Source organism: Symphalangus syndactylus, chromosome 4 (assembly GCF_028878055.3).
Source record: "Symphalangus syndactylus isolate Jambi chromosome 4, NHGRI_mSymSyn1-v2.1_pri, whole genome shotgun sequence".
In the NCBI taxonomy this organism is placed as follows: domain Eukaryota; kingdom Metazoa; phylum Chordata; class Mammalia; order Primates; family Hylobatidae; genus Symphalangus; species Symphalangus syndactylus.
In genome coordinates this window covers 44,529,630-44,549,682 of record NC_072426.2, presented here as the reverse complement: position 1 = coordinate 44,549,682, position 20,053 = coordinate 44,529,630, and the positions used below count along the sequence as shown (strand labels likewise).

At 50.3% G+C, this 20,053-nt stretch overlaps 1 protein-coding gene across 7 annotated transcripts in view; it reads left to right on the top strand.

Moving 5' to 3' along the window:
• Nucleotides 1-6,180: 6,180 nt before the first annotated feature.
• Nucleotides 6,181-20,053, top strand: part of AIFM2 (apoptosis inducing factor mitochondria associated 2) — a 33,323-nt gene continuing 19,450 nt past the window's right edge. Inside the window, exons 1-6 of one of the 7 annotated variants that reach the window (XM_063637188.1) lie at nt 6,181-6,348; nt 15,036-15,226; nt 15,613-15,728; nt 15,934-16,053; nt 16,549-16,641; nt 19,205-19,313. In XM_063637188.1, the coding sequence (XP_063493258.1) occupies nt 15,049-15,226; nt 15,613-15,728; nt 15,934-16,053; nt 16,549-16,641; nt 19,205-19,313 (616 nt within the window). In that variant the 5' untranslated portion in view covers nt 6,181-6,348; nt 15,036-15,048. Of the gene's footprint in view, nt 9,944-15,032; nt 15,227-15,612; nt 15,729-15,933; nt 16,054-16,548; nt 16,642-19,204; nt 19,314-20,053 lie in introns of those variants that run through there. The other 6 variants (XM_055274553.2, XM_063637189.1, XM_055274552.2 and 3 more) reach the window with 6 other exon arrangements.

Below are 20,053 nucleotides of genomic sequence, written 5' to 3'. Positions count from 1 at the left end.
TATATATCAAATTGTTTCCTTTTTTCAGGAGTTGAATTGGGAATAGGCAAGTACCAGGCAAAGAAACACACTCTTTCCTTTTTTTTTTTTTTTTTCGGAGCTTTGGTCTTGCTCTCTCACCCAGGCTGGAGTGCAGTGTTGCGATCATAGCTCACTGCAGCCTCAAACTCCTGGGCTCCAGGAGACCTCCTGCCTCAGCCTCCTGAATAGCTGGGACTACAGTCATGCACCACCACACCTGACTAATTTTTTATTTTTGTAGAAATGGGGTATTGCTTTGTTGCCTGTGCTGGTTTCAGCCTTCTGGTTTCAAGCTGTCTTCCTGCCTCAGCTTTCCAAAGTGCTGGGATTACAGGTGGGAGCCACTGTGCCCAACCCAGTAATAAACCCTTTCCATGCTGTTTTCTCAGCCGGGTGTGAGCTCACGGGATACGGTCCTGCCAGTCTGGCCCTCATAGCTGGTCATGTGCCAGTCAGAGCTGGGTGGGGCTTGCAGGTCCTGGAAGGTGGTGGTCTTGACCTGGCAGCAGGTGCTTAAAGAATGCCTAGGGTGGGTGGCAGTTGGGGAGTTCAAGGGTGAATGAGGCCAGGGCAACCCCCAGGAGCTCAGGCCAACTTTGTGAGTCAGGACTGTGCCGTGTGCCCAGGGCCCTGCATGTGTGGGCCCTCGAGTGATTTCTACTGGCAGGCTGAAAGCCCTGTGAGGGGCGGCTGTGGGCGAAGGCCACACAGGAAGAGTGCCTAGGAGTAACTTGTTTCTAACACCTGTGTGCTGAGTGCCAATGCTGGGTGTGGTGTTACATTGGTTTTCAGCCAGCATTCCTGTAACTCTCATAGTCCTTGTTCCAGTCTTTGTTAGAATATTGGGTATGTTAGGGCTCAGGGGGCAGGCCTCTGACCTCTGGGTATCCTTTCACTAATGTTCGCCCACCTTATTGACAGTGGGTCCTAAAGACCTTCCCATGAGAGGGTCTCAATCCTGGGGGAAGGAATACTGATGTCATGAAGCTTCCATAAAACCTCAAGAGGACAGGGTTCAGAGAGCTTCTGGATAGCTGGACACCTGGCGCTTCCTAGAGTGTGGCATGCCCAGGGAGGGCACGGAAGCTCTGCACTCCTTCCCCTTCTCTCATTCCTTGCTCTATGTGCGTCTCTTCATCTGTATCCTTTGCAATATCCTTTATAATAAACCGGTAAACATAAGTAAGTGTGTCTCTGAGCTCTGTGATCCACTCTAGCAAATTAATTGAACCCAAAGAGGAGGTCGTGGGAACTCAACTTGAAGCCAGTTGGTCAGAAGTTCTGGAGGCCCAGACTTGTGCCTGGTGTGATTGATGGGGGCAGTCTTGGAGACTGAACCCTCAACCTGTGGGGTCTGACAATGTCTCTGGGTAGATAGTGTTGGAACTGAATTACAGGACACCCAGCTGATGTCCACTGCTTGTTGGTGGGGAAACCCCACACACATTTGGTCACTGAAGTCTTCTGTGTTGATGATTGTGATGGCATGAGAGTAGAGGGAAAACACTATTTGAGGAGAGTTTTTCCTAAAACATGGGGCAATCACAGAACACTCCTGGGATGGTTGTTCCTCCCTTTACAGGTTAGGAATGGGTCCAGAGGTCATGGCTAGTTTAAGAGAAGTTCTACAGTAAGTTAATGGTAGCAGAGTCCTAGATCTGAGGTCTGACTTTGCTGTGAGTGGGAGTGGGGGGGTGGGATTTATTCTTGCACGTGTGGGTACTGATATGGTTTGGTTGTGTCCCCACCCAAATTTTATCCTGAATTGTAACTCCCACAATTCCCATGTGTCATGGGAGGAACTTATTGGGAGGTAATTGAATCGTGGGGCTGGGTCTTTACTGTGCTGTTCTTGTGACCGTGAATAAGTCTCACAGATCTGATGGTTTTAAAAGTGGGAGTTTCCCTGCACTAGCCCTCTCTTTCTTTGCTTGCCGCCATCCATGTAAGACGTGACCTGCTCCTCCTTGCCTTCTGCCATGATTGGGAGGCCTCCCCAGCCATGTGGAACTGTAAGTCCATTAATCCTCTTTTTCATCCCAGTCTCAGGTATGTCTTTATCAGCAGCATGAAAATGGACTAATCCAGGCATCAAGGCACCCACAGGCTACTCTGGGGAGACTGATGTGTCAGCCCATTAGTGCAATAAGCAGGGAAGCTCTGTCCAGGGAAGAGTATGTCTGGGGGCCCAGAAGGGGTGGGTCAGGTAAGGCTTCAAGGGGATTCAGGCTCTGAACCATGAAAAGAGAGTTCAGAGTTTACCAAATGTACTGGAAACAGTGTTCCAGGCTGAGAGTGGCAGGAGCTGGGACAAGGAAGTGTGGCACAGCTTCCTTGTGGAGAGAAAATTGGAAAAGTGCAAGACAGGCCCAGGGACCAGTTACAGTGGCTTAGTGAGAGAGAACATGGCTGAGGCAGGACTGGCGGAGGTGAGATCAAGTGACAACACAGGAGGTAGAACTGATGAGCTCCCTAATTTGAGACCAGGTGCTGTGTCTCACGCATGTAATCCCAGCACTTTGGGAGGCTTGAACCCAGGAGTTTGAGACCAGCCTAGGCAACATAGCAAGACCCTGTTTCTTCAAAAAAAAAAAAAAGAAAATACAAAAATTAGCCAGGTATGGTGGTGCACACCTGTGGTCCCAGCTACTTGGGAGGCTGAGGCAGGAGGATGGCTTGAGCATGGGAGTTCGAGGCTGCAGTGAGCTATGATCATGCCACTGCACTCCAGCCTGGGTGACAGAGGGAGACCCTGTCTGTAAAAAAGAAAAACAAAGATCTAATTTGGGACCATGAGTGGTACTCACTTGCCATGTCCTGTTAGCCTGGTCCCTGGATGCCTATGTGGAGGGAGACAGCCTCATTAACCAGTTCACTGGCCTGGAACTGATGCCCTAGCAAGAAATGCACTTCTGTTGTATTTGAGCCATTACATTTGGAGTCTATTGGTCATAGCAGCAGAACTTACCTTCACTAATATAGCCTCTCCCTAGCTGGGAGCACTATACCAAACCATGTGTTGGGGGAGAGAAGAAACGAGGATATTCCTCTCTTCTTTGAAGCTTACAAGTTTCACTGGAACTACGTATGGAAAAGGAGAACATTTACCAGGCTCTTCAGATCTAAGAGTTGCCTGTTCTTCAAGTGGGCATACTGCCTCTGTTTCTCTGGGCTCCTGAGATGACCCAGTACCTTGGAGCTCCTCCAGCCCTGGGAGCCAGCAGAAAAGCCACCTGTTGTCTGTAAGGAAGTGCCCTCAGGCCTGGCTGAGCTCATTACAGCAGAGAGCCAGCAACTCTTCCTCCTCTTAGATTCCATCATGTTAGACAATCTGCCTGCTGTCCCCACTAACCATCAAAGTTCCATGGAATGAACTTGCCACTTTTTCAGCATCCTAACCACCACACTTTCCTGCTACCTCTGGCACTTGGAAATTCAGAGACAAACGTCCTTTTTTAGGCAGCGAGCCCTGATTTTCAGTTCCAAAGCTATGGGCACTGCTGGGTGGGACCAGAGGAGTGGTGTGCAGTGAGCTACCTGGAGGGGTTGCCTGAGACCATGTCCCCTCTCCTGGATGGAGGTGTCTTCTGGTTGCCAAGAAAGTATTGAGTGATAATCAGAAAAATTCCTTGATTTTCATGGTTTGTTGCTTTGTAGCAGGTCTTAAGGAAAAATAAAAATATTTTCATGGTTTGGGACAGGTCTTTAGAGATGGGCCACACCAGCCCTGACACACCTGAGCCCAGTGTTGGGCCACCTCGCACCTCTCTCTCCTCCCTTCCAGCTTTATCTTTGTCCTGCTCTTTCTGGAGTCCTCTCCTTGCATCCTGCCAGCTGGTATCCCCTTCATCCTTGCATGCCTAGCTTCTACACAAAGCCTTCCATGACCTTCTCAAGCCTCAGGGCTGATTCCCTGCACTGGGCAGGCTGTAGTCTCTCTGTTCACCTCTCTGTGTCACATCTTACTGGGTACATGCCCAGTAAATTCCCCACAACTGAGATTCTGCTTTGCCTGAGCAGTGCCCTCTGGCTCCTTAGGGATGATGCCTGCTGAGGGGTTTCCTGGCTTTAAGGTCATGGTTCAGGCTGGGTGCAGTAGCTCACACCTGTAATCCCAGCACTTTGGGAGGCCGAGGCGGGCAGATCACTTGAGGTCAGAGTTTAAGACTAGCCTGGCTAACATGGTGAAACCCCGTTTCTACTATAGCCGGGCGTGGTGGCAGGTGCCTGTAATTCCAGCTGCTTGGGAGGCTGAGGCATGAGAATCGCTTGAGCCTGGAAGGTGGAGGCTGCAGTGAGCTGAGAGCATGCCACTGCACTCCAGCCTGAGCGACAGAGCCAGATTCGTCCCCCTACCCCCAAAAAAGGGGTCATGGTTCAGACCTCCATTGTAGGCCCACCCCCTTGCTTTACTAGCTGAGGGACCTTGCCTAAATTCTTTAGCCTCTGGGAGGCTGAATTTCCAGGATATCTGCAAAATGGAGATTAACAAAACTTACCTTGCAAGACCTTTGTGGAAACAAAACAAAACAAAACAAAAGCACTTAGTTCGTGATCAATAAATATTAGCTTATTGTTTTTCTAAGACGATGAGTAGGATTTTTCATCAGAAATAAATCATTCTGGTTGCCTTGGGCAAACTAATCTGCAATATAAAATATCTATAATAAATGGCTGCTGTGTATTCATTGCTACTGTGTGCCAGGCACCATGTTAAAACACTTTATAAAAATGATCTCATTGAGACCTTTCCACAACTCTTTTTTTTTTTTTTTTTTTTGAGATGGAGTTTCACTCTTGTTGCCCAGGCTGGAGTGCAATGGCATGACCTCCGCTCGCTGCAACCTCTGCCTCCCCGGTTCAAGTGAATCTCCTGCCGCAGCCTCCTGAGTAGCTGGGACTACAGGCATGTGCACCAGGCTAATTTTTTGTAGAGACAGTGTTTTACCATGTTGGCCAGGCTGGTCTCGAGCTCCTGACCTCAGGTGATCCACCCACCTCGGCCTCCCAAAGTGCTGGGATTACAGACATGAGCCACCGTGCCTGGCCCTTATCCACAACTCTTAAAGTAGGTGCTAATATTTGCACTAATTAGATGGAGATGGCTTATCTTTCGCTGAGTTAGCTTGATGTGATCTGAGCTGGCCATACACTGCCTTCCAGGTCATTGTCCTGCCTGTGGGTCTTTGCACATCCAGACCACACTTCCTTCCTCTTTACCTAAATCTACCTCTTTCTTATCCTTGGAGAGAAGTATTTGCACCCTTCCTTTGCCCCCAGTCTTTCTTTTTTATTTTTTCATTTCATTTATTATTATTTTTTTAATTTTGAGACAGAATCTCACAGTCACCCAGGCTGGAGTGCAGTGCAATGATCATGGTTCACTGTAGCCTCAAACTCCTGGGCTCAAGCAATCCTCCCACCTCAGCTTCCAGAGAAGCTGGGACTACAGGTGTGCACCAACAAGCCCGGCTAATTTTTGTAGGTCTCGCTATGTTGCCCAGGCTGGTCTCCAACTCCTGGGCTCAAGCGATCCTCCCGCCTTGGCCTCCCAAAGTGCTGGGACTATAGGCATGAGCCACCGCGCCTGGCCATGCCCAATCTTTCTTACTGCAGTTGGTGATACATGGTTTTTGCTTTCTCTATACATCTATTTTTTGGTGGTGTGTTTAATTCTATCTTTTCCCAGACTGTCGCCTCCATGAAAGCAGGAACCTTGTCTGTTTTCTCCTCCAAGTTATCCCCCCAACGCCTAGCACAGTGCCTGGCATATGTAGGAGCTCAACAGGGTTTGCGGAATTATTATGTGTATGTCTGAAGGAAGGATGTTGGCAGTGCACCCAACGTGTGAGGGGAACCCCACTCTCCGTTTCCAGTGGCTTTAAAGGTGTCCTCGAGAAAGTCAGAGGGACAGGGGGACACTTGTTTTCCTTCTTTCCTTCTCTCGCTTTCTTTCTGTCTCTCTCTCATTCTTTTTGCTTTAAAGTATGCTGAAAGGGCACTTTAAGCCAAGTCTGAATGGCTCGGGCAGGACTGGGGCGCGGGTGCTGGCAGGAGCCGGAGAGACGACATCTGGCCATGGGAGCATTTGTTTCAAAGTTCAAGGCCGTTCGCTCAGGGTCGAGGTCAGTCCGGTCAGTCAGTTCGGAGACCAGCCCCAGCGTGCCAGGACCGTTTCCGGGGCCTGGCCGGGGCGTTGCCGCGGGGTCGGGCGCCAGCGCGAGTGCTGAGTCACGCCCCGCCCGGGAGCGCCTCGGGTCGGTAACTCGGGAAGACTACCAAGCGGGAGCAGGAGCCGGAGCGAGAGCGCGCGGGCGCGGCCGGCAGGTGAGATCGCGCCGCCGGGCTGGCTCTGGAGACCCCGGGCGCCCCGGGCGGGGCGGGGACCCGGAAGAGGGGCGAGCGGATCAGAGGCCTGGCTCACGCCGCGTCTGGCGTGGGGAGGTTGGTGCGCGCAGTTGTGGCGCTGCGAGGAGAGGGATACTCGGCTCAGGCCCGCCGCTCTCCGTCTCCCCAAAAAACGCAACAGGGAGATTTGCTCCTGGCCGAGGGCAAAGAAAACTCCACCCTCCTGGTTTGGCCCCTAAATCCCTGCTAAGTTTTCCTAAGGAAGATGGGCTTAGGCCGGGAAGGGCGAACAGGGGAAGAGGGAACACGGGGCGGGTGTAACCCGGATCCTGCGAGGACCGTCCGAGGGTCCGCTGGGTAGAAGCTGCCGGTCCGGACAGAAGGACAGAAGCAGGTGTGAGAGGAAAGGGAGAAACCTCAGTCTCTAAGAGGAAAGAAACTGGAGTTACCCCAGTGCCCATAGGCTCGGAGGGGGTGGGGGGTGCAGCACGAGGAGGTCTGCTTCTCCCTTCCCGAAGCCCTGGGTGCTGCGGGGACAAAGACCAGTGGTGAGTAAACTGACTCTGATGGGACGCGTGCAGTCCACCTGGAACTGAATTAGTGGCCGATATTGGGGCTCTCCTTCCAACACCACCTGATCAACACACCCTGCCTTTCCCTACAACGAGAGTCTTTTTGACCCTGGAATTTAAGGTGAGGATGGGGAGGGGTGAGGTCTCTTGGGGGCTGATGATCCTGTAGGAGGACAGGCATAGGGCAGAGAGTGAGATATAGTTTGGGATGGGACTTGCAGGTTTCTGGACTGTGCACCTGTGTTCAAAAGCCTGTATCAGGTTCCAGTGTGCGTGCGTGCACCTGCCAGAGAGCCCCGGGATCTCAGATGACACCTGTCCTCACCCCAGCACCTAGAGAGGAGTTCTCCAAGGAGCACAGTGTGTCACCAAGAAGAGGGCACTGAGCCCCAGCCAGGGTGAGCTGGGCAGGCTCAACACTACCCAGCCCAGAAGTGATGGGCTGGGTAGGCCGGTGGACTCCAGGGCCAGCCTGACTTTTGTCTGGTGGCGAAATGAAGCCAGCGTCCAGGTACAGGTGGTGGGCAGACCATGGGGACCACAAAGTAACTGGCTCTGAGGTGGATGAACAAATTGCTTGGCCTAGGTTTTCTGTGTGGGAGTGAATATGACATCCAGATGAACCTGTCTGCCCCAGAGCTGCCATCTCCTGGGGATAAAAGGAGGCTGCCTCCCTTCAGACTTTGAGTCCCTTTTCAGAAATTGGTCTTTTTGGGGTTCTGTTCTTCAAGTAGTCCCTGAGGGGCTGGCCATGGAGTGTCCCAGGGAGGGAGGCCGCCCAACCCTCTCCATCCTGCTGTGTCCCCCAGGTGGAGGAAACTTCCATGGTGCTGTGAGTCGTGCTGTAGTTGCCCTCTCATCCGGGATGGCCACTCTGGGAATGTGACTCTCCAGAGGCTGATGTTGAAACCTACCCTTTGCGTGAGCCATGACGACTCAAAAAGCATCGTGTTTTATTTGTAATATTTGTGAAGCAATACTGGAGCAATTCTGGGATGACATTCTTGCTTTGATCAGAGCCCACACGGTTCCTGCTGTGTGTCTTCTGAGGCACAACCTCTGAACAGCTTTGGCATAAATGTAACTTCCTGGTTTTTCAGTAGTCCTATGGGCTGCTTGTTGTGGAAGAATACCCTTGAGATCAGGGTGGACGCTCTTGGCAGAGAAAACAGGATTGACTGAGCAAATTTTTGTGTAAATCAGATTGTGTGTGTGTGTGTCTGTGTGTATGTGTCTTGTGGGAGGGAGCAAAGGTAAAGTTACTGAGGAGTTCCTGGACAATCAGGGTTTGTTCCGTTCTCTTAGGCCTTCTTTTAAGCTAACATTCCTGAATCTAGACACACGTAGTTAAGATTCTCTGTGATTCCCACTGGGGCTTTGGTGTTCAGTTCAAAATCAGATGGTGGATTTAGCAGTTCCTCAAAAAGTTAAACTTCGAGTTACCATATGACCCAGCAATTCCACACCTAAATATGTACTAAAGAGGACTGAAGACCGGTTCACACAAAAACCTGTACACAAATGTCCATAGTGGCGTTATTCACATAGTCAAAAGGTGGAAACAACCCAAGTGCCCGTCAGCTGATGAGTGGATAAATAAAATGTGGTCTATTCATACACCAGTAATGGACTGTTATTCAGCCAGGAAAAGGAATAAAGCACTGATAACATGCTACAACTCGGATGAACCTTGAAAACATTATGATCAGTGGAAGACGTCGCAAACGAAAAGCCACATAGTGTATAATTCCATCTACATGAATTGTCTAGAAAAGACAAATCTATAGAGACAGAAAGAACATTAATAGCTGCCCAGGGCTAGGGTAGGTGGGGTACAGCATTTATTTTGGGGGTGATGGAAGTGTTCTGGAATTAGATAGTTGTGATGGTTGCACAACCTGGTGAATACACTAAAACCTACTGAACTTACATCTCTTTTTTTGAAATTTAAATTAAAAAAAAATTTTTTTTGAGACAGAGTCTTGCTCTGGCGCCCAGGCTGGAGTGCAGTGGCATGATCATGGCTCATTGCAACCTTGATCTCCTAGGCTCAAGCGGTCTCCCACCTCAGCCTCCTGATGATACCAGGGACCACAGGCATGTGCCACCATGCCTGGCTAATTTTTTGTATTTTTTGTAGAGATGGGGTTTTACCATGCTGCCCAGGCTGGTCTGGAACTCCGGAGCTCAAGCAGTCTGCCTGCATTGGCCTCCCAAAGTGTTGGGATTACAGGTGTGAGTCAGCCTACATCTCATTTTTTTTTTTTTTTTTTTAAAGATGGGGTCTCATCTAGGCTGGAGTGCAGTGGTGTAATCATAGCTCACTGTGAACTTACATCTTAAGTGGTAAATTGTATATGTGAATTCTATTTTGATTAAAAAATTAGATGGTGAACAGTCCGTCCTATTATTAAAGACATTATTTCTGCAAAAATGACATATGCTTGTTTGAAAAAAATTCAAACAATACAAAAGCTTAAGGAAGAAAACAAAAACATCATCTATGACCACTATTAGCATTTTGGTTCAGAGAGCAGGTTTGATGTGTTGAGAATTGAACTTGGGCAAGTTGTTGAACTTTCTTCCAAAATAAGGAGAAAAAACTCACACCTTAAATCGAAGATATGAGCAAAAGTGCAACAGATGCTAACTGCTGTAATCATTGCCTGTATATGTGTATACATACCGAGGTGGATGTGTCTTATTGGCCATAAATGGGATTAGATCTTACATGTGGTTCTGTGGCCTGACTTTTTGGGACTGGGCAAACTAATCTGCAATATATATTTTATATATATATATATAAAATAAGTGGCTGCTATGTATTCATTGCTACTGTGTGCCAGGCACCATGTTAAAATGCTTTACTTAAATGATCTCATTGAATCTTTTCTACAGCTCGAAATCACAGTGGCTCACATCTGTAATTCCAGTGCTTCGGTAGGCTAAGGCAGGAGGATCCCTTGAGGGGCTAGGAGTTCAAGATCAGCCTAGGCAACATAGTGAGACCCTCATCTCTACAGAAAAAAAAAAAAATTAGCCAGCTCAGGAGTTCAAGGTTATAATGAGTTATGATCGTGCCACTGCATTCTGGCCTGGGTGATAGAGCAAGACCCTGTCCCTAAGAAAATTAAAAATAAGTAAATAAATAAATAAATATTGCCTGACTTTTTCTTTTCTTTTTTTTACTTTTGAGACAGGGTCTCACATTGTTGCCCAGGCTGGAGTGCAGTGGTATGAAGCACTGATACATGTTACAACTTTAATGAACCTTGAAAACATGTTTTGTGTAAACCAGATTGTGTATGTGTGTCTTTGTGTATGTGTGTCTTTGTGTATGTGTGGTGTGGGAGGGAGCAAAGGTAAAGTTACTCACTGCAGCCTCAAATTCCTGGGCTCAAGCAGTCCTTCTGCCTTTGCCTCCCGAAGTGCTAGGATTATAGGCAGGAGCCACCACACCCAGCCCTTGCCTGACTCTCATGGACAGACTTTTTATATAAAAACATCATTCACAGGCTGGGCACAGTGGCTCGCACCTATAATCCCAGCACTTTGGGAGGTCGAGGCAGGCCAATCACTTGAGGTCAGGAGTTCAAGACCAGCCTGGCCGACATGGCGAAACCCTGACTCTACTAAAAATACAAAAAACAATTAGCTGGGCATGATGGCACATGCCTGTAGTTCCAGCTACTTGGGAGGCTGAGGCAGGAGAACTGCTTGAACTCAGGAGGCAGACGTTGCAGTCAGTGAGCTGAAATTGAGCCACTGCACTCTAGCCTGGGCGATAGAGTGAGACTCCATCTCAAAAACAAAACAAAACAAAACAAAACAAAACAAAACAAAACAAAACATCACTCACCCTTTAAAAACGACTGGCTACACAGTACTGCATTGTATGGGTTTATAATATTTTATCCTGTAGTCTCTCATTGGTGGCAGTTCCCACTGATTGATGGAGTGTCACACAGGTGGAGGTTTGCACAGCACTACTGCTATGTTAGAACATATAACTGGACATCCACTAATTCCATATGTGCATTTTCATCTCCTACAGGGTGTGTGGCTGGAAATGCAGCTCCATGGCTTAAGCCCTTGCTTTAGGTGTCTGGCCAAGTAGATCATGGCCAAGCAGAGGGGAGTTCACTGTTCTCTGGGGCCAGGCAAGAACCAACACTGGTAGAGCCAAGGAGAGTTGGCATGTCCAAGAGTATTGGGCAAGGGGCTGCCAAAGAGGCAGGGTGAAATCTGCTGGAGAGTCACTGGCCTCCCTGTTCCCCAAGTAAGGGAGGCAGGGGTCAGTAGAGGAGAGAGAGGAGAGAGAGAGCAGATTGCAGGAGAGGCCTCAGGCAGCATGAAGAGGAAAAGTGCTTCCCCTCCCTGGCCCTGCTCTGGCCCGGGTGTCCCCTCAGGCCCCAGGCCCTTCACAGGGAACCCCAGATAAGCAATTTGACTTCCTTGGGTGAGGCAAGAGTTTGCCCTTTCGGGGAAGCAGGTTAATGATCCTAGGGGCCTGGGGGTCAAGGGCTCAGCTCCTTTGGTCAACTCATTGCCCCTGAGGTCCACTCTGGGGTCACTAGACTTTCTTTCCCTGGAAGAAACCCCATGAAGGGCCCGGGGCAGGCTTGTATGTCCACCTGGTTGTCAAAGCTGCCCTGGCATGGCAGGCTGTCTGTATGTCTGCCCCTGTCACTGGTCCTCGAAGCCTCTCCGCCTTCTGCCACAGGTGCCCTGAACTCTACCTGCCTCCTCCCTTCCTGCCACTGGGCCTCTGGCCCAAGTTGTTTCCTCTGCTAGGAAGGCCCCCTGATCTCAGCTCTTTTTCAGGGCTCTAGGCTGTCCTTTTTGAGTGTCCCTGGGTGCTCCAGTGTGACCTGATGCACAGTGGACTCCCCTATCCCTATCCCCGGCCAGCTGTGTAGCCTCTCTCAGGGGCCATGCCCAGCTTAACTTGGAAGTGGGGCTTTCTGGGTGTTTTCTTGACCTCATCCCTGGCTGACAGCCCCAAGGGTAGGACCCAGCACAGAGGGTTCCACGCTGCCAGGGGCTGGTGAAACACACGCCACTCACGGCCTGCCTCATCACTGCCTACATTCTCAGGCCCTGCGTAGCTGCTAGTGTTCACTGCTACCTCTGGCTGGGCCTGTGGGCCCTCCTGGGTCCTGGTCCCTAGGAGACATTCCCTTCTGGCCCAGTTGGCAGATTCAGCCTGAGGTACGCTTGGGATTAGCTCTAGACAACCCTTCTGAGAGCTTAGAGGAGCCAGGGTGGCCCTGCCTGCTGGGGGGCTTGTCTTGGGTCCTAATCACTACTAGGGCTCAGCTTCCTCATCTGTAAAATGGGTATGTTCAAGCCTCAATGCTTTGGGGACCATTTGACCCATGAGAAACAACTTTAAATCCCCTCCAATCCATTGTGTCAGTGCCCTCCCTCCGCTATACTGTCCTTCCCCAGGGGAGAAGTTAGGTAGTGGGCATTTGAACACCAATGGGAACAGTGCCCAGAGTTCTAACCAAAAGCTGTCCCATAAGTATGGGATGATTTGGGGACCGTCTTGGGGAACCACCACCATGTCTTGGAAACCAGTGCGTACGAGGACATCTCAGGATATTATAGCCGGTTGGGCCTTATAGTCCCCTCCCATTATAGGGGGTAAATTGAGGCCCAGAGAGGGAAGGGGCTGTGCCCCAGGCCTGCAAAGATGATCAGGGCAGTGCAGTGGCCTTCCAGTGGCCTGAGGGTTCCAGATGAGCTGGAACACACTTCTTTATGAGGCTGTTCAGTGGCTTGATGTCTGTCCTTCAAGGTTGACCTCAGAGTCTACTTCCTCCTTCGCTGACACCCCCTCCAGTCCCCCTTCCTGAAGCCCACCGCAGCTGTTGAACCTCTCGGGCTGCTTTCTGTATAGTGTGAGGTTTGTCTCTTTTTCTCAGCATCTCCCCCCAGCAGCCTGGCTTATTTCTGCCTCTCTTTAGGGCTCAGCACAGGCCAGGAGGAGGGTTGATTGCCTGTCACCTCTTAGGGTCTCAGCTGCAGTCAAGAGTGCCCCTCAATGGGCTACGCGGCTCCTCCCACACCAGCAGCCCTCTGCCTGCCTGAGGCCCACACTGCAAGCTTCCTAATTTGGGGTTCTGCTGGGCTGGAGACAAGGCCTCTGGTGCAGCCCCAGGCCAGCCCCTGGGCCCTCCCCTGTCTGGGGCAGACTCTGGGATGCACCAGGTGACCCTGTTTACCAGCCTTCCAGGCTGGCTTGGGGAGCCCAGGCAACTTTGCTGCTGTAGGGGGTCAAGGCTGTTGAGTTGGATAAAAGGCAACTTTATACAAATATAAAAATATAAATTTATTTAATGTGTGTATACACAGGAGCCTTCAGAAGGAAGACCCAACCCCCAAAAGAGGTACAGAAGCTTATATACCATCTTGAGGTCATAAAAAGAAATGGGGACTGGGTGCGGTGGCTCATGCCTGTAATCCCAGCACTTTGGGAGGTTGAGGTGGGAGGATCACTTGAGCCCAGGAGTTTGAGACCAGCCTGGGCAACAAAGGGAGACCCCATCTCTATCAATATTTATTATTTTTATTGCTTTATTTTTTTGAGATGGGGTCTCACTCTGTGGCCCAGGCTGGAGTGCAGTGGCACAGTTATGGCTCACTGCAGCCTTGACCTCCCCGGCTCAAGTGGTCCTCCCACCTCAGCCTCCCAATTAGCTGGGACTACAGGTGCACATCACCATGCCTGGCTTTTTTTTTTTTTTTTGTAGAGATAGAGTCTCTCTATGTTACCCAGGCTGGTCTGGGACTCCTGGGCTCAAAAGATCCTCCTGCCTCAGCCTCCCAAAGTGCTGGGATTACAGGCGTGAGCTGCTACACCCAGCCCCATCTCTACAAGTAATTAAAAAATTAGCCAGGCATTGTAGCATACGGCTGTGGCCCCTCCTTCCTACTCTATGATCACAGTCTTAGTTCACACCACATTTGTCTTAGTCTGTTTTCTGCTGCTACAGCAGAATACCACAGACTAGGTAATTATAATGAACAGAAATGTATCGGCTCATCGTTCTGGAGGCTGGGAAGTCCAATATGAAGGGCCCAGTGTCTGGTGAGGGCCTTCATGCTGAGTCATCCCATGGTGGAAGGCAAAAGAGAGAGTGAGAGAGAGGAAGAGCTTGAACTTGCAGCCTCAGAGGCCCTTTTATAATTGGTATTAATCTGCTCATGAGGGTGGAGACCTTATGACCCAAACACCTCCGATTAGGCCCCACCTCTCAACACTGTTCCTTTTTGGGAGACATATTCAAACCCTAGCAGCAGAATTTTGCAGGATTCTTGTCGTAACCTGCTAATTGACCTCCTTAGACCTGGACATTAAGTTGGTGACCTGTGAGCTGGGCCGAATCTGGTTGCAGTGTTTGTTTAGTGCAGTGCTTAAAGAATATTTTTTGTTGTTCCTTTAGATGTGGCCTATGCTTGCCAGTTCCCCACAGGTGTGCCCGCTGTTTCTTGTTATTGTACGTTTTCTCAGCTTCCCACATCATTGACATTGCCTACCTGGTTCTTTGACTTTGTAAGGTCTGCCCTTATAAGGGCAGGGACCATATCTTCCTGTCTGACCACAGGATACACAATACAGAGTGTGTCAAAAAGCAGGAGTTCAATTCATGTATGTTGTTGAGTGAACATTATTCCCCTCTTCAAAAGTCTTTTTTTTCCTCCTGCCCCACTACAATCTCTCCCAAAAGTCTTTGATGAAATATATCAAGTAAAAGACAAAAGTGCAGAACACTTTGTTTAATGGGTGCAAAAAATAATTGGGATCATAGGTTCATAAACTATCTCTGGAAGGAGTCATCCAAACTTGTTATGTAACAGTGGATGCCTCTGGAGAAGGGAACTGGGTGTTTGGGGGATGGGCTGGAAGTGGGATACCCCCTTGTTCCTTCTGAATTTAATTAAAATTTTATAAAATTGGAGTTTCATTAATCAAAGATTTACCTCATCTAAAAAGGTCAATTCATGATCGAGGCCTCTCTCACTGTGGGTCCTCCCAGCCCTCCCAGCCACCTGACTCTGATGTGCTCTCCTCTTTCTTCCCAGCAGTGCCTGGTTCAAGATGGGGTCCCAGGTCTCAGTGGAATCAGGAGCTCTGCACGTGGTGATTGTGGGTGGGGGCTTTGGCGGGATCGCAGCAGCCAGCCAGCTGCAGGCCCTGAACGTCCCCTTCATGCTGGTGGACATGAAGGACTCCTTCCACCACAATGTGGCTGCCCTCCGAGCCTCCGTGGAGACAGGTAATGTGCTCCTGTCTGGGGCTGTCTCCGTGAGGGGGGTCTTGTCTCTGCTCTGGGGCTTGATTTTAGGGCTGGGGGTGGTTTTCTCCATTTAGGGCAAAGTGCCTGCATTCCACTATCAGACAAGTTCTGGAGAAGCTCAAGGTCTTTGGTCTTAAGTAGCCACCATAACGAGACCCTAGAAGTAAAAGCTTGAGCTTTTCTGAGGGTCTGAGGCCCAGATTGGCGTTTTAGGAAGTAGGGGTATCCCAGGCATACCTAACGGCCCGACTCTTTGGTCAAGGGCGCCCCTGTTGGTGTGCAGCTCGTGAAAGGTTCTGAGTCACTCTGGCTTCTCGTGGGCAGCCTGGCTCTGCCCTATGACCTCTTCTGTGTCCCTTCCCCAGGGTTCGCCAAAAAGACATTCATTTCTTACTCGGTGACTTTCAAGGACAACTTCCGGCAGGGGCTGGTGGTGGGGATAGACCTGAAGAACCAGACGGTGCTGCTGCAGGGCGGCGAGGTGAGTGAGGGCCAGCCTGGCTGCCAGCTGGCTCAAGGGCCCTCTGCAGGGCCTGGGCAGGCAGCCTACGGGGGCTGCCTCGGGTGCCTAGAGGGGCCTCTTTGCCTGGTTTATTCTGGCTGGCAGGCCGGGAGTAGGATGCAGAGGCCTAGGCCTGCCCTGCTTTGCCCTACCTTCATCCATTTTTCTTTTTGGTCTCTCCCAGGCCCTCCCCTTCTCTCATCTTATCCTGGCCACGGGCAGCACTGGGCCCTTCCCGGGCAAGTTTAATGAGGTTTCCAGCCAGCAGGCCGCTATCCAGGCCTATGAGGACATGGTGAGGCAGGTGAGCTGTGCACTGAAGGCATGGGGCAGTGCGGGCAGACGGGAGGACAGCCATGGGGATGCCTAGGCCCACAGCTGGGAGGCCACGGGGGTACTCAGAGCTGCTGGCTGTAGCCATAGAGTTGGAGAGTCACTAGGAAGAGACTTTCCTGGGAAGAGACCTTGAACTTGCTGCTGGAGCCAGGACGTGAGCACCCTAGACCTGCTCATGTTGCTCTTGGTATGTAGCCTCTCCTGGGGCTTTTCATGGGTCCTCTCTGCTCCTGTTTTCACAAGGCTCTGTGTTTTGTAGAGCAGGCTTAAATCCACGATCTCAGTCAGTTTCCACAGCAATTCTGCGAGGTGGGTGGGAGAAAGCACATTTGGACCCAAAATGTGGAAAGGGTTCTCTGCCCTCCTTTGACCCAGGGAGCCACACCACAGGCTGAACCAGCAGACAGGGGTGGATGTGTAGGTGTGTTTCATATGTTCCTGTTTCACATGTCCTCTTCTCCAGGTCCAGCGCTCACGGTTCATCGTGGTGGTGGGAGGAGGCTCGGCTGGAGTGGAGATGGCAGCAGAGATTAAAACAGAATATCCTGAGAAAGAGGTGGGCCAGGCTGCCTTGCCTTGGAGCTCTAAGTGGTTGGCTTTTTTCTGCATTATCTTAAGAACATCAGGAATTCGTTCAGGGCAGAGAAGTCTGGAGCTCTATTCACATGAACTGGGAGTGTGTATTTCTGTTTTGTGCCAAGGTGCGATTCTATAGGGGATTTTTCCTGCAGAGCTGGGATCCTGCAGCACCTGACCTTACGGAGCTGCTCAGGGTGTGTCCTTTCTCAAGGAAAGGTCCTGCCCTCTGCTCCAACCTGGAGGATCAAGCCCAGGGGCGATACCTTGCAAAAGCCGAACTTCTGTGTCGCCTTCAGAATTCAGGCCCTTGTGATATAAATGTATATTTGATTACCTCTTGCTGACAACCAGCTTGGACAAAGACACCTTCAGTTATTGCTTTGGTCTCTGCCTGATATGGTAGCCCCTGCTCTGAGCAGCCGCATGGTGGTGGGGAGCCCGCAGCACAGCCCTTTCTGCCCACACTGGGGGATGACTGAATAGCACTGCCTTCTGCCCATGGGTGGTAACAGGGAGGGGACATCAGCCTGCCCTGTTGCTTTCTCATGCTCAAAAGACAGAGATCCTACTGGGCAACCTAGCGAGAAAGAGGAAATCCTGGCACCCTGTCCAGGCTTGGCAAGGGCGGAGTGATAAACGTCATTACAGGTTCTCTAGGCGAGAGCTTGCTTGCGGTTGAAGCCAGATCGGCTTCTGAGAGCCACGTGGGGCCTGTGAATGGATCTTTTTTCCTCAGGGAAAGGCAGGTTGGTTTTGAAAAGAAAAATCAATAGAGGATAATTTAATTATATGGCTGTTCTCTGACAAGTTGTTGGAAATTATGATGCGTGGTTGATACAGTTACAATTCATTCATTTTGATTTATGAGGATTCTATAGGGAAAAACCAAACTGTTTTTCTCCCTACTCACTCCACACTTCTGGGATAACATGTGTGGGGTTTTTCCCCCGCTGACCAATTCTCTGACACCAGCTAGGTCTCCTACAATTCAATTCAATTCTGACACTACCTGGTGTTAGTGCCGACCCCACAGGTCAAGGGCTCAGTCCCACGATCCTGCCCCAACTTCAAACACCAGTTGCAAGTCCATAAGTCCCCAGCTTACCCATGCTTCTGTCCCACTTGGCTACAAGATAGAGATTCTCATGACTCTCTCCTTGGGTTAAATAATTTGCTAGAGCAGCTGATGGAAGCCAGGGAGACAGTTTACTTGCTGTTGCTGATTTATGACGAAGGATGTTTTAAAGGATAAAAATGAACATTCAGATGAAGGGGCACATAGGGTGTGGTCTAGAAGGGTCCTGAGCACAGGGGATTCTGTCCCCATGGAGTTGGGGTGCACCACTGTCCTGGCATGTGGACATGTTCACCAACCTGGAAGCCCTCTGGACCCCGTACTTTAGGGATTTTTATGGAGGATTCATCAGGTAGGCAAGGTTGATTATGACCTCAATCTCCAGCCCCTCTCTTGTCCCTGGAGCTGAAAGTTCCAGACTTCTAAGCTGGCTTGGTCTCTCTGGTGACCAGCGATCATCCAGGAGCCCATCAGGAGTAACTTCATTAGAACAAAAGATGCTCCCATCACCCGGGAACATCCAAGGAGTTAGGAGCTCTGTGTCAGACCCTCCCATCACTCAGGACATTACAAAGATCTCAGGAGCTCTCTATCAAGAACTGGCAATGAGGACCAAATATTAGAACAAATGATTCTCTCTTAATACCCCAATTTACAAGGGTTTTAAGAGCTCTGCATCAGGAACTGGGGGCAGAGACCAATATATACATTTCTTCTTATTTCACAGGGGTCAGACCAGTCTGAAGTAGTAAAAAACTTCAAGTAACTCAGTAAAATATCCACATGTTTAGGATTTGTAGACAATAAGGGTAGTGGCAGCCACCCTTTATTAAGGACTTAATATGTGCTGAGTTACATGCTTTATACATATTTTTTTGCTCATCATTACAAAATTCCTATGAGTGGGGCTATTGTGCCCATGTTAGTGAGCCTTTTGGAGGTGTCCAAGTGAGTATCAGAGATGGGATTTCAACCCAGGCAATTTGATATCAAAGCCCAGTCTTTGAACATGATTGCAACATGAGGTGCCCGGGACGCTTCCCTGTTTTGTCCCAGACAGCAAGCAGATATGCCTGGAAGCGCTAATTTTAAACAAGCTTTAATGTTGACATCAGCCTGATTGACTGTTGGAATGTCCATGGCTTGTATAATTATAAGTGCCCAAGGATGCTTGAAGATAATTTTTCAGGTGGCCCTAGGTAAGGTGTAGGTTGTGACGTGTTGGCATATTGGTAGTCCTCTGGCCTGGGTGTGGCAGGAGGGTACTGAGAGTCCTAGTCTAGAACATGTGGGCTTAAGCCCAGCTCACCACTAATTGGTCCTGGCATTGGACAGATTACTTCTCTGGAGCTTCAGTTTCCTCATCTGTAACCTGAAGGTACGAGTGGAGGTGGACGTTTGTGCAATGTTTGTGTTTGAAGACTCGGGGGCTCCTTCTCAGGCCCTGTGGTCGTTTTGTCCTCAGGTCACTCTCATTCACTCCCAAGTGGCCCTGGCTGACAAGGAGCTCCTGCCCTCCGTCCGGCAGGAAGTGAAGGAGATCCTTCTCCGGAAGGGCGTGCAGCTGCTGCTGAGTACGTGCACCCTCACCTCCCTCCCTGCCCTGCCCTGGCCTGGTGAGATGTGGCTTGGAGGCTTGGTCACTGCTTCCAGCAGGTGGGTGGCTATGGTCCACCCCAGGCTCTCTCTTTTCCACTGTGTCCTGGGGTGGAGCATGAAGCACTCAGAAGCGGCCATGAGCATCAAAGCCCGTCTGAGCCTTGTGCAGCTGGAAGTTGTGCCTGTCCCCGGTCAGGGAAGAGGGCCTGGTACTTACAGGATTTCCATGTCCTGGTTATTGCTTTGGATGCAGTGCAGACGGTGGTATGCCTGTCTGCTGAATGATTTTTCTTAAGTGCATCTGAAGGATTTGCCCCAAATAGTATGTCTCTGTGGTCGAGGGAATAGGTTTATTGGTTTATGTTTTGAGAGTGGTGAGGAGTGTGGCCTTCTTGTAGAGCAGGGGGTGAGACCCACCCAGCAAACGCTGGAGAGTGGGGTTCTCTTCCGGTGCTGTGGCCCCTACACTTCACTGCATGGGGCCCCAGCCTCCTCACTGTTTGCGGGAGTGTGAGGCACCTGCCCTGTGAAGGGCCTGCATGGCTGCCTCAGCCTCCTTTTGGTAACTGGCTGTGGAGTGCTGCTGTCACTGTCACTTTAGGCAGTGAGTGTAGTGAGCTGGCTTCTCTTTCTCTGGCTTTCCGCTTTGTCGTGGTGCACTTGGAGCGCTTGTCCTGCCTGATTAGGATGGCATGGCTGGCACTCAAAGAGGCAC